Consider the following 14,516-nt stretch of genomic DNA (forward strand, 5'->3'; position numbering starts at 1 on the left):
GGTCTAACTGATTCTCATATGCGGGGTCAGGAAGGAATTTTCCCCTAGGTCAGATTGGTAGTGACCTTGGGGGCTTTTTTAGGGCTGTTGATTAATCACAGTTAACTCACACTATTAACTCAAAAAAATGAATTGCTATTAATTGCAGCTTTAATTGCACTGTTAAACAATAGAATACCAATTGACATATATTAAATATTTTGGATGTTTTTCTACATTTTAAAATATATTGATTTCAATTACAACACAGAATACGAAGTATACAGTGCTCACTTTATATTTTTTAATTATAAATATTTGCACTGTAAAAATGATAAACGAAAGTAATAGTATTTTTCAATTCCCCTCATACGAATACCATAGTGCAATCTCTTTATCGTGAAAGCGCAACTTACAAATGTAGATTTTTGTGCACTCAAAAACAAAATGTAAAACTTTAGAGCCTACAAGTCCACTCAGTCCTACTTTTTGTTCAGCCAATTGTTAAGACAAACAAGTTTGTTTACATTTACGGGAGATAATGCTGCCCACTTCTTATTTACAATGTAACCGGAAAGTGAGAACAGACATGGCACTTCTGTAGCCGGCATTGCAAGATATTTACATGCCAGATATGCTAAACATTCGTATGCCCCTTCAAGCTTTGGCCACCATTCCAGAGAACATGCTTCCATGCTGATGGCGCTGGTTAAAAAAATAATGCATTAATTAAATTTGTGACTCAACTCCTTGAGGGAGAATTGCATGTCTCCTGTTCTATTGCATTCTGCCATATAGTTCACGTTACAACAGTCTCAGATGATGACCCAGCATGTTGTTCTTTTTAAGAACACCTTTTTCACTGCAGATTTGACAAAACACAAAGAAGGTACCAATGTGAGATTTCTAAAGATAGCTACGGCACTTGAACCAAGGTTTAAGAATATGAAGTGCCTTCCAAAATCTGAGAGAGACGGGGTGTGGAGCATGTTTTCAGAAGTTTTCAATGCAGAAACTACAGAACCCGAACCACCAAAAATGAAAATCAACCTTCTGTTGGTGGCATCTGACTCAGATGATGAAAATGAACATTGTTATCGAGCAGAACCCATCATCAGCATGGACGCACATCCTCTAGAATGGTAGATGAAGCATGAAGGGACATATGAATCTTTACTGCATCTGGCACGTAAATATCTTGCAGAACCATCTCCAACAGTGCCATGACAACACCTATTCTCACTTTCAGGTGATGTAACTAAGAAGTGGGCAGCATTATCTACTGCAAATGTAAACAAACTTGTTTGTCGGAGCGACTGCCTGAACAAGAAATAGGACTGAGTGGACTTATAGGCTCTAAAGTTTTACATTGTTTTATTTTTGAATGCAGTTTTTTTTATACATAATTCTAGATTTGTAAGTTCAACTTTCACAATAAAGAGATTGCACTATAGTAGTTGTATTAAGTGAATTGAAAAATACTATTTCTTTTATTTTTACAGTGCAAATATTTATAATAAAAATAAATATAAAGTGAGCATTGTACACTTTGTATTCTGTGTTGTAACTGAAATCAATGTACTTGAAAAAGTGGAAAACATCCAAAATATTTATATAAATGGTATTTCTATTATTGTTTAACAGCACAATTAATCACAATTAATTTTTTTAATTGCTTGACAGCCCTAGGTTTTTTGCCTTCCTCTACAGAGTCTGGATGTGGGTCACTTAGCATGATTATTTAGTTGTATCTCATTTAATCATTTCCCTGCCACTGTTGGGGCCTTGAGCCCTGGTGCACCTTGGTCCCGCCTATTCTCTGTCTGTGGCACTGAATAGGCTAGTCTCCTGTGGGTTGTAATATTTGGGTCTAATTTTGGTTGTTGGGTTTAACGTGCAGGTGCTGGATGGTGTTGGTGGCCTGTAATATGAAGAAGGTCAGGCTAGATGATCTGATGGTCCTTTCTGGCCTTAAACTCTCCAAGTAGCAGGAGAAGCGGGCACCCCCTCCACTTCCCACATACATTTTTCAAATAAATAGTCATATGAAGATATAAACTGGCCATGCCCTTCATAGTTTTTGGGCTTTTGCATAAAGTGAGAGGTCAGAGTATGTTCAGTCTTACTTTTCCATAAGACTTTTACACTTGTGCTGATTTGGGAAATGTATTTAGGCATACATTTTTTAAAATGCTTCGTTTAGGACATATGTTGCAATTTCACTGCATGGTAATGAAGGTTTCAGGTACGCATATGAGAAATGCCTAATTCTCAAAGGTCCTCCTAAGGGTCTAACCTAGTGTACAAATTTTAATTAACATACACAACACTGGAAAACACTCTATAACATTTTTATACTAACACAGTAGATTTATCCTATATGTACATACGTAATAAAAATTGCAATATATATATTATCCCTACACATATAGTATGGCTGGTCAGTTTTCCAGTCAACTGAACCTTTAAGACTAAAGGAATTATTTTAATGTGTGCGTATACATGGTCTATCTGAAGATGATGATCTGGGGATCTGAAGTTCTTGGAAATGATAACATTTCTCCGACTAGGATTTCCCAGTGCTAAGCATCTATGCAAACCCATCACTCCTGGGATGGCTGTCATGAACTACCAAAAGTCAAAGGGTTTAATATATATTTTCTTCTTGGAAAACATGTTTACAACATTCTGAACTAAAATGGTGATTCTTTCAGAATGTTCAAATATATATCCTGGCTGCTGCCTTCCTGGAAGATGATGAGTGAAGTATAAATTGACTTCCACAGGAGAAGTAAAAACAGAAACATAGGAATTGTCATACTAGAAGTAATCAAAGGTCCTCCTAGTCTAACTTCATTTTTCCAACACCCAACACTTTGGGGGAAAAAACCCCATACTAAAACCCTCATATTGCACCTAACTGTGCAACACTATGCTTTGGGCCAGGGTGATTCTTTCTTACTTTAGCTGATCCCCAGATTTGAAAACAGATTAGCTAATGTAACTGTAGACGTTATTTGTACTCCTATAAACATTTTATTATATTATGCATCCTACAAAATTCAGTATTATGATGTTTCTTCAGCACAAAGATCCACAGGCTAAATGTTGCATATAAATCGTTTTCCTTTCAGCATTTTACATCTGATGCTTTTAATCCTAGATATCTGTGTAAAACTGATTTTACATTATTGAAATTTGAACAATAAGAGTTTAAACAACATATCTGTCCAAACTTAAAATTACCAATAAGTTCCTGCCCCTTGTGAAGTTAAGTCCATTCCATCCACACCATAGCTGTCATCATCCATTATTTTAGAGAGACCAAAATCAGTGATTTTTATTTCTCCACATGCTGTTCCATCTACTAGAAGGATGTTACCTAACAATAACAAAAAATTATGAATGTGCAATCTTATCACAAAAATACTAAATAAGTGCTTCTTAATAGGTTCAATCTGCAGCAGTGCCTGATACAGCTGAAACAGCTGAACACCACCTTTCTACCCTCCTACTCAAATCACTTTGACCCCCTGCGCAGTTCTAAGTTTCTCCCAACTGCAGTGGCCCCCCAAGGGACTGATTGGGTAGCTGGGAAACATCAGATCACAGCAACTCTGGCTATGGTGCTTTTCCCCCACTTATTGTCCCAAAAACATGTTCTACCAGCATCACAGAATTCACAGGAAGCTGGTTAAATTGGCTTTAAGGCCAGCTTCTATATGCCCCCCAAAAACAGTGCAAAGGGGCTGCAGACAGGCCAAGGACCTCCCCCTCATGTTTTTAAACTGCACAATGAATTTCTCGTATTATTTTTGTTTTCCCTTAGCATTATACTTTATTCATTATTTAAACAATTTTTTTTTTTTACCAATCTTAATTTAATATTTTTGAAAGAGAATGTAAGTTGTCTTAATAAAAATATATTCAGAATTGTTCTATATGAGAACGGTCATCCCTGGAACTGTGCAAAAGAGCATGCATACCATACAACTCTATCCTCTCTAGAAGAAATCCATGTTAACAGTGTCCTACTTATTAAGCGGTAGCTTGATGTTGTACAGTATGCTACAAAGCCACTAGCTTTGCCTTAAGGAGTTAACAATTTAAGATTCACAAAGAGAGTACTAACAAACTAGATGGCCAAATGAAGCCCCAAGGTAGAAGATGGTGTAAATCTGTTTGTTTAAAATGATCACTTTCACTTTATTTACTCTATGCTGAGTCATTATTGGAAGACTTATCCATTGGAAGACGCATCCACTAAGATTTAAGGAGAGAACTGAATAAAGATGATGGTCATTAGACATGCGAGAAAAATTGGAGCGTTCCAGGCATAAGGGGATAGCATGGAAGAGGACATGAAGATAACAGTGGAAGGAGGATACAAAGGGAGCAGCTAGGAAAGAGGCCTGATTATAGCAAAGAAGGACAACACTTGTAGGCATGAGTGCAATTACACAGAGACTTCAATGTGAAGGCAAAATCCTTAACTAGATGTAAGTGATAGCCAGTGAAAGGATTTGAGTAGACAAGGAAAATGCGCAATAAAGGGAAATGATTTTCACAGCAGCATTCTGGAAAGACCAGAGGGGAATGAAACAAAATATTATTTTCTTTGTATTTCTGAAGGAGTCCGTCATGTTCTCTGGATCTGTGATGGGGTATGTACCCCACACAGGCATAAAAGGGGTTAATCATGCCCTGCCCAGGAAGGAGTAATGGAAGTGAGTCCTCTCAGCAGCCCAGAGAGGCTCTGTGAAGGACAACCAATTAGGGAGGAGATGCAGGGAGCAACCTAGGCCCCGAAGTCTCAGATAAAAGGGACGCTCAGATAAAAGGGACAAGTAGGGTGAGTTGCTGCAGGGAGCCCAGCTGAATGCCCAGACGTAAGGGCAAAGAAGGTGCTAGGGCCACGGAGAAGTGGCCCAGGGAAATATAGCAGCACTGATTGAGTTTATAGAGGAGCAGCAGGAGGCTGCTACTTACTGAGTCCCTGGGCCACATTAGTGGGTTGGCCTGGGTCTCCCCCTGAACTCGTCACTGGGGAAGTGGCTCAACTGTTGGATAGAGATCCCCTCCTGGAAGGGGGAAACAGATGACGATCTGGCCAGAGGGCTGAGTTGAGAAGAGGATGCTGCCGTTTTGGGAGCTCAGAGAGGAGCCGTAGGCAGGAGCAGAGACAGAGTGCTGGTGTGCAGACCGCAGATGTGGGCATCTGCCTCGAGCTAATCCCCAGCATGACCAGCAGGAGGCGCCAGTCTGGCAATGAGGGCTGCACCTTATGACAGGGACTTACCCCATAAATTAAAATCACAAAATAATGCAAAATGATTAATGAGTTGAGGCAAGTGTTAGCAAAGAACAGACAAAGGTTTCAGTTGTAAAGATGTAAGAGAAAGATGGATTTTGGAGATGTTTAAGAAGAAATGACAACCAGAAATTAATCTGAGATTTTCCAACACGGATTACAAATAAAATACGAGAGAACAAAATTATTGCATTTTCTGCTGTAACTTTTTTCATTTACCTGGCTTAAGATCATAGTGTATAATAGGGGGCTTGATCTCATTGAGATACCGTAGTGCATTTACTATTTGCATTACAATGGACCTAGCTTCCTTCTCTGACATCAGTTTATGTTGCTTGAGATAGAAATCCAAATCATTGCCTTCGCAGTACTCCAACACCGTACAAAACCTAGAGTAAAAATTCAGAAATACAGGGTCAGATAAGGCAGAGTACAAATTGCCATCTAACTGCACAATCATATGAAAAAAAATTAAAGACTGATAATGACAAGTTAACAATTTCATTTATATGAATAAAATAATCTAGCTTTTTTAATTAATGGAAACTGGCATAACTAGTTAATTAAAAACCCAACATCAAAGCATTTGTATTCAACAGAAAAGAGACTACACAAATATTAGTGAGGCCATGTAAAAACTTTCCTTTTTGCATACTTAGACAAGTTTCTTGATAAAAAACATAGTGTAATCTCTTACAGTGAAATTCTGTGCTGGGTATCTTAAAGGCACAGCCCAAGGGAAGCATGGTAGTCGTTATGGATACTCCTAATCCTGGCCTGCACAGGGAACTGGAGAAGCCCCTGGTGTAACTAAGACAGCCCTGGAGGTCTGTCTAAGTTGCAGTAGCTTCCCTGGGCTGTCCTATGTACTACAGTGCTACCTGGACTCACTTGCAGCACTGTGTGCTGCAGTCCATCCCAACATGCCCCTTATACGAGAGTGTCCCCAGAAGGCAGCCTTACAACTGTCTTCCACAATGTCTGCACCATGGGGAATTTTCTACCAGCCAGAACTGGGGCTTTTAGAGCCCCTTTACATTATTGCTCCAGTCATTTTAGATAATGAGATCAGAGCTGAGGTGAGGATCTCACCCTTAGTGTTCAAATACAGTCTTCATTTTAATAAAAGTAAGGTATTAAAAATACTTGGAATGTTCTAAAACCAGTGTCATTTCACTTACGTATCTGTATCCAGGGAGAAGTAGTCATAGAGTTTAACTATCCTGGGATGATCCAGTTCTTTGTGTATTCTATACTCTCTGCAGGCATGTCTAAAAGAAGATGTTTAAGATGTTTGTTAACTTTCCATGATCAACAGAAGAACACAGTTCAATTTACCATAAGAATCCTAAATTATTAATATTTACTTGTGGTAGTTTTCCTTCTTCTCATCTCTCCAGCTTTTGTTAAGTTGGTGTATTTTCACAGCAGCGTATCTTTGTTCATAAAGATCAAAAGCCTAGAAAACCAGATATGGGACAATTACAACCAAAGATGACAAAAAAACAACACCCAAAAAGGTCCAAATTCAGCATATAATCCACAGATCTACAGACAAATTAAGCAAAATGAAACTATACAGATGTGTTATAGAAAAACACTTCATAATCGTGAAGACCCAGTTAATTTGACGTATACAAACTTTATTACACAAGTAACACTACATGCAGTTTGTAGAGCCATGGTGTTGCACTAGATAGCTTATCATAACATTGACAATTTTGTTCCACTTTCCTCAGATATTTTCTTATCCAGCAAGACTTCTGCCAATTTTATATTCAGAAAAATAAATGTATCCGGAGAAGCTATGACTAACCAAGAGGTTACATCTATGTTTGGGTTCATAAAGGCTCATTTCAGTGGCAAGCGCTCCCTTCTATGGCTGTACCAGAAGTCCCTAATTTTCCAATTTGCGTAATGCATTTTCCTTAGTGTACATATCAGCAAGTCTACAGTCACAATCCTGGCTTCTTCCCTATTACCAATGGAGCCTTTGTCTATTGATTATATAAGTATGATCAGTGATGCTCAGCCCCTCCATAAATAAGCTAAGGAGTTTTTCCAGCCTTTGTTTAAGAAGTGCTACTGTTTTAGAACCACAGTTGCCAACTTTCACGGGGTAAATAAGCACCCCAACTTTCACAATAAGCCAAAAATCAAGCTAATCCCATTTCAAAACAAGCCAATCCCTAAGAACCCAACACTCTATGTGACTAGATCCCCCAGGTGTGCAGTCTGGGATTGTGGTAGGCCCACTGTGCACCCCTGACTCTCTCCCCCCTTTGCCCCTGCTTGCCAGGAGCCGATCAAAAAAAAGAAGCAACAAGCTACAAGCCAAAAACAAGCCAACAAGCAACTGACAAGCCAATTAAGCCAAAAACAAGCCCAATTTCTGCATTTTTTTTCACGGGTTTGGCACGTCTAACTAGAACCCTCTTAGTCCGGGAGATCAAAAGTAAGAAAATTATATATATAAACTTATGTGGCTATGAAATATTACATTGGCAGACCAAAATACAGATTACCTTATATACTTCACTGAAGCCACCTCGACCAAGTAAATGAAGTAACAAATATCGTTCATTTAATGTGGGATGATCTTTGAACCTTAAAAAGAAAGTAGGAAGACTTCAAGTAACAGATACATTTCAAGCTCTACTCTAGGTCCCTTCATATTATTATTTTAACCTAATTTATCTGAGTATTTTTTGATAAGAGAAAAACCCTGTTCAGTAATATTCAACTAAATATAATTTTAAGGCAGCACTGTGTAATATAGCTATGCAGTTTTTAAAATAGTAAATTAATGTTCTCATTCTATGGTATTAAATCAACAACTGCTACCAAAACACTGCCATTCAGACACTTAGTTTTGTTCAAGTCTTTTTTGAGAGATTATGAGAAGTCTAAGTTTTACCATTAAGCTTTTAACTGTTTATATTTTTACTATATGTGAGTTGAGTCCAATGAGAAACAAAATTTCAGCTGTTCTTTTGGGTATGTACTGTCTGGGGAAAAAGTGTTCAAGCTACTTTTGATTTTCAAATTTTATTGGATCAGTAACAACACAAATTATATTTTCTATTTGCATTTTACATCACTAGTTCCAGTTCCTTGTTTGTTTTCAAAAGAAAAACAAACCCAAAATATTGCTTAACATTCCTTTTTCCTTCCCCCATCCCTCAGTTTAGCCTTTGTCCCATGTCCCATATACTACAGGAAGACGAGACACCAGGAAGATGGTTTAATTAGGCTGCAACTTTAAGTAACCCACCTTGGACCTATTTGGCAGTAACTTGTCCAGGACAGGTCACCCTTTCTTGATAACCTGTTCTACCCATACCAACAGCCCCTCACCCCATAAACATGCTGCGACCCTACCACCCTTCCCTCATACAAGGGTAAAGGAAGTGGAGAAGAGGGGGTTATGTCCTTATTATGCCAGACATTAGGAGCGCCAACCTCATTCTCCACTTTCTTTATGAGATGCCTTCTCTTAATCCACTTCCAATTCCAGTGCACCAGGGAAGCGGACCACTTTGGAACAATTACCAGCACTGCACACCTATCAAGCTGCAATAAAATTAATTTTTACAACCTACCCCACCCTTCAGGTCCCTGGGCTGCTGAGAGGAAGTTGAAAAATGTACTTTGTCCAAGCCAAACTTCACTGAGGGAAAATTTCCTTCCTTCCCAGCCCCAAAACTAGTGTTACCCACCAGCAAGGCCCCAAAATCTATTCTTACTCTAATCCCAGGAGGAGGAAGGGGAAGCTTTCCTTCTCAGCACAGGATGGCATCCCAGGGCAGGGTTTATAATTCCTCCCTTTGGATGCAAGGGAGACATAGGCTTATGCTGCACTCTTCTGTCCAACCAATGAGCCACAGAGCTCCTTCACAAGCCCATAAAGAGGCTAAGTGTCCATAAGGAAGGGAGGGCTCATGTACCAGTTCTTAAAGGGGCCAAGGGTTTTCTTTCTCCTGCTGGCCCAGACAAAGCGTGTCCCTGCTGCCCCGAGGCTGACGGGGGAATGGAAATGATTTGATTATCTTTTTGCCAATATTTGGGATTTCCTAAATTTACATCTGTAGCATTGTATATTATTGTAATATGTTTCTTCAACAATGAATTGTGGCAATGCTTTAATATTTTTTATGGTGTCCTGTTCTTAATAGTCACATGTGCAAATTATCAGCCTTTTTGAATCTGTTCATTTCCCACTAACATTCTCAGGTTGTGGGGCTTAGCCATCTTCTACCGTAGACCTCTTCCCACCCACTCAGAACTAACAAGGGTAAAGTAGTCCTAGTCTTTGTGCCAAGGACAAAGTCAGTTGTGCCTAGGAGAAAGGACCAGTTGTCCCTGGATCAGGAGAAGGTGTTCGACAGGGTGGACCATGGGTATCTCCTGGACACTCTGCGAGCGTTAGGCTTTGGACCCCAGTTTGTGGGTTTTCTCCAGGTGCTTTACACCTCCGCAGGGTGTCTGGTCAGACTCAACTGGACCCTGACTGAGTTGGTCAGCTTCAGGCGGGGAGTACGGCAGGGGTGCCCCCTCTCGGGCCAGCTGTATGCTCTGGCAATCGAGCCCTTCCTCTGTCTCCTCTGTCAGAGGTTGACAGGGTTGGTGCTGCAAGAGCCAACAACGTGCTCCTCGTGGTCCAGGACCCGGGCAACTTGGCGCGGGTGGAGGCTTGCCAGGCCGTCTACTTGGCAGCCTCCTCCGCCCGGGTCAACTGGGTCAAGAGCTCTGGCCTCGTGGTCAGGGACGGGTAACAGGTGAGCTCCCTCCCACCCAAGCTTCAGGCCATTTGGTGGAGCGTGGGTCTGCCGCTCTATCTCGGCATTTACCTTTCTGCTACGCATCCGTCTCTGCCGGCAAACTGGTACGGTTTAGAGGCCAGGGTGACAGAGCGGCTCCAGAAATGGACAATACTACTCCGGTGCCTCTCCCTTCGAGGGAGGGCACTGGTGCTTAATCTACTAGTCCTGTCCATGCTCTGGTACCGGCTCAACACCCTAGTCCCGGCCCTGGGTTTGCTGGCCAACTTCCGGATGGCGATTCTGGAGTTCTTTTGGCCAGAAGCGCACTGGGTCTCTGCGGGGTCCTCCACCTGCCCCTGGAGGAGGGAGGGCAGGGCCTGAAGTGTCTATGCAGGCCCTACAGATGCTCCTTTATAGTTCAGGTAGTCTGGCGTGGAGAGTACTGGCACACGCCTTTCTGCGCCACTTCCAAGGGCTCCAATATGACCGGCACCTCTTTTATCTCCATCCAAGAGGTCTTCCGCAAGACCTCTCCGGGCTGCCGGTGTTCTACCAGGACTACTCCGGACCTGGAAACTGTTCTCAGCTACCAGGTCCGTGGCAGCCACCAAGGGGGCAGATCTCCTCACGGAGCCCCTGCTACACAACCCCCAGCTCCGTGTGCAGGTGGTGGAGTCCCCCTTGGTGCGCCAAAGGTTGGTCCTGGCAGAAGTCACCAGAGTCGGGAGACCTCCTGGACTACGACCAGGGAGACTGGCTGGATCCCCTGACGCTCGCACGGCGCATGGTGCTCTCCAGGCCTCATACTCCCTGGTGCGTACTTCAGGAGGTGAGGGCCGCCTTATCGCCCACTGCTCAGGCCTACCTCGACCGGGTCCTGCGAGAGGGCATGCCCTGCCCACCTTCCACCCCAGGCCCTCCAGACCTTTTCATTGGGCCCCTGCCCCATAGACCCGACTGGCTTCCCCCTAGTCCCTTCAATGTGAGCCGGCTGCACAATTTGTAGCCGGTTCGTTTTCAGACTGTGCCAAGGAAACATCTATACATGCTCGCGCTCCACACCCTTTACTTCCTCACCCTTGTGTCCCGCCCCGACACAAAGTGGCAAGACCTCCTGCCACCTCTAGAGGGTGAGGAGCCCAGGTGGGCCAGCCTATATTCCACCCTAGTCCCAAGGCCCGCTGGGGATATCAGTTGGCGGCTCCTTCACGGGACCGTGAGCACAAACATGTACTTGGTGCGGTTTACCCCCGTCCCGGACACCTGCCCCTTCTGAGGTTGAGGGAGACCCTGGTGCACGTTTACCTGGAGTGCGCCAGCTTGCAGCCCCTATTCTGGCTCCTCTTAGATATCCTGTTACGTTTTTGGCTGCACTTTTCCCTTCACCTCCTCATCTACACACTCCCTATCTTTGGCCCCACAAAGTCACGGGACCTCCTAGTCAACCTCCTCCTGGCCCTGGCTAAAACGGCCATCTATAAAACCAGGGAGAGGAGGTTGAAGGACGGGACCTCCTGTGACTGTGGGGCCTATTTCCGATCCTCCACCCGTTCACGCCTCCGGGCAGAGTTCCTCTGGGTGGCGTCCACTGGCTCCCCTGATGCTTTCGAGGAGCAGTGGGCGCTGTCCGGGGTTCTCTGCTCGGTGTCCCCATCAGGTTCCCTTCATTTGACCCTTTGACTGCACTCCTGTGCCTGTTACTTCATTAGTTGTCCCCCGGAATCATTTGGTTTCCAGGTCCTGTGGATCCTCCCCTTAGGCTAAGGGGGGGTCCTTCCTGGATCCCAATAGGAGAAAGTCAGTTTATCCATGCCCATACTGTAACAAGCTCCCTGAATCCATCAGGCTTTGTAAGATAGGAGGGGTATGTGTATTTCTCCTTCATAAAGTGTGCAATTTTGTTTTTAACTGTTGATCAGATGAGTACAGCGGTTATGAGAGAGATCCATGATAAGAATAATCCTAGTAGGTATGATTCTTGTATTTGTTGTAGCTGGAGCTATTGTGCACCCACCACATGTGTATTAAGAATCCTCTCACCACATTGTTTCCAGCATAGTGGTGAGACACTGCTATGTACTCTTCTCTCTCTGATCTGGGACTGCTTCCTTAGTTTTCTGCAGAATTTATGTAAGGCCTTGCATGTTACGGTTTGCCAGTAGCTGGGTTTTTATGTTTACATAAAAGTGTGGGTTGAAGTATGTGTTTGGGCATAGCCACAGTAATATGTAGTTACTAGAAGTAACAAGTACATTACTATCTACTGTGGCCATCTATGAAACATCAAAAGCTTCATTTCTCATTATCAAAATTTATTTGTATGTTCATGAAAACTTTTGTCTAAGAAAAACAAAACACTTTAAAAGCAGATAGTTATACGTACCACCAACCAAATTCAGGGTATCATATATAACAGTGAGGTTGATTTCATAGCTCTAAGGACACAGTGTCCCCCAGGAGCACCAGAAACAGAGGATCCAATCTATTTTTTAAGTGATGGTACACACGTACTTCCATCCACCCAACACATACACAAGATAGGAAGTTTTTCATTTTCCAACACAGAATTTATAATCATCTACTGCAGAAAATCAGCACTGACGTACATGGACTCCTACAGAGCCTGTGTAACAGGTACTGTTCTCAATTTCAGAACAGGAAGCACAGTTTGGGCTTTCCTACCCAGGTACTAGGGTTGCCAAGTCTCCAGGATTTAAAGATTAATCTTTAATGAAAGATTATGTCATGTGCTGAAATCTCCAGGAATTCGTCCAACCAGAATTGGCAACCATACCAGGTACTACTGCATAGGATAGCCAAAACCTGCCATTCTCCAAGAATCAGTAAGTTCCTTCTTGTTAATCCTGCTTCTTTATTTTAAGTATGCTTTCTTCTTCAGTTAACCAAATGTTCAGTGCATCTGAGTTCTACACATTGGACAGCCACCTAATGTCTAGAATTTTTGTCTTTAATAAAGGACAACGTTGTGCCATTGGTTTTTATGCAAAATATCAATGTCAGTTACTTCTTGAATCCAAAACAGTGGCAAAATATGGCCCTAATGCTACAGCCTCACAGCAACCACACTTTTCCCAGCATATGGCAACCATTAAAAATATTATAGATTAAAAACTCATCCATTTGCGTTACTGTGGGCTTTAACACTTTTGGAAGTGCTGAAACCATATATGTAGTTTCATTATAGCCAAAAGAGTAAACATAAAATTAAACTTTTGGTATCCTCTACCATTATAGAGGAGCTCACTTTACTCAGTTATGCAATATATAGAGTCACAGTTAATTCTAGATGCAAGTTTTATCTTACAATCGATTACCACACAAATTCAAATGCTGTAATAGGTATCAGTAATATATACATGACTTAAGTCATTTGCTTTTTTGCGCTTTTTGGAGCTTTGATAAATATGTGAACAATACTGCAATAGAGCTGAATACAGTGTTACACCAACATAAAATTTCCACAAGTGCATCAAGATTTCACCATGTCTACAGGCATTACTTTCAGATGTGTGGGTTGCTTTAGACTCCCTCATAACTATTCTTTATGTCAGAACCGTGATGTAGCAAGTTTTAGATTTTCTGCATTTTCAGCTCTACATGCTCAATCCCTCATATGCCCTGTAAATTATATTATAACCATTATTTTTAGGTTAAATTACAGTCCATTTAAGGCAAGATAAATATAAAAAGAGAGAACACCTAATAAAAAGTTATAGTATATCCTGTTCAATTTTGGTGAAGGTGGTTTTTAAACTACATTAGGTTTTTAAGAATAAACATGCAAAATTAAAATCTAGTGGCTTACTGTGAATTGTCTTCATTGTTTATTCTTTTGAGTTCTCGTATGTGAAGATTTCTAACTCTTTCCAAACGTTCGAGTTCTGCTTGTATTTCGGCTTCTTCCTGCAAATGAAATGAATGAACTATAAAAGCTCAATTTACTCACTGTTTGAAAAGGATATTTTTACCCAGGCATCAATACTGGTAGTGATGGAGGAACATTACATTACAAAACGCTGCTGAACCAGAAAACCGAACTGCTTTTCTCTTAATACCTGAACAATTCACAGAGATAAGGTTTAAGCCTATTTCAAGGAATCCTTCTCTCCATGAAACCTATAAGTAATGGGATGTTCAGTTTTGTCCTGTACTATGGGGATGCTACTCAAATCGAGTGGCAGCTGGTTTTGTACCTCAGCCAGGGAGAGAGATTATCTGGGTCTGAAATTGATGTATAATGTGAAAAAAAAAATTGAGATATGTGCAGTTTTAGAAAAGATGCTTTAAAATATTTTAAAGCTCAAGTGTGAAACAAAGCAAGACTAGGCAAGAATATTCATAATAATCTAAATATTATTTAATTAAGCATTTGATCTGTAACACTGATCAAAGAATATTTTTGTAGTTTCAGAGTTCTCCCGTTTATATGTTATCGAGATCAC

The 14,516-nt window shown here is 41.5% G+C and overlaps 1 protein-coding gene across 1 annotated transcript in view; it reads right to left on the reverse strand.

Annotated features, from left to right (window-relative positions):
• The window catches only part of TLK1 (tousled like kinase 1), a 123,054-nt gene that overhangs the window by 13,099 nt on the left and 95,439 nt on the right, over window positions 1-14,516 (reverse strand). The window contains exons 13-18 of the mRNA XM_074967568.1: window positions 13,880-13,977; window positions 7,816-7,897; window positions 6,658-6,749; window positions 6,472-6,561; window positions 5,510-5,679; window positions 3,226-3,361 (exon numbers count right to left, since the gene is read on the reverse strand). Of these exons, the coding sequence (XP_074823669.1) occupies window positions 3,226-3,361; window positions 5,510-5,679; window positions 6,472-6,561; window positions 6,658-6,749; window positions 7,816-7,897; window positions 13,880-13,977 (668 nt within the window). The remainder of the gene's footprint in view (window positions 1-3,225; window positions 3,362-5,509; window positions 5,680-6,471; window positions 6,562-6,657; window positions 6,750-7,815; window positions 7,898-13,879; window positions 13,978-14,516) is intronic.

This window comes from Natator depressus, chromosome 11 (assembly GCF_965152275.1).
Source record: "Natator depressus isolate rNatDep1 chromosome 11, rNatDep2.hap1, whole genome shotgun sequence".
Taxonomy (NCBI): domain Eukaryota; kingdom Metazoa; phylum Chordata; order Testudines; family Cheloniidae; genus Natator; species Natator depressus.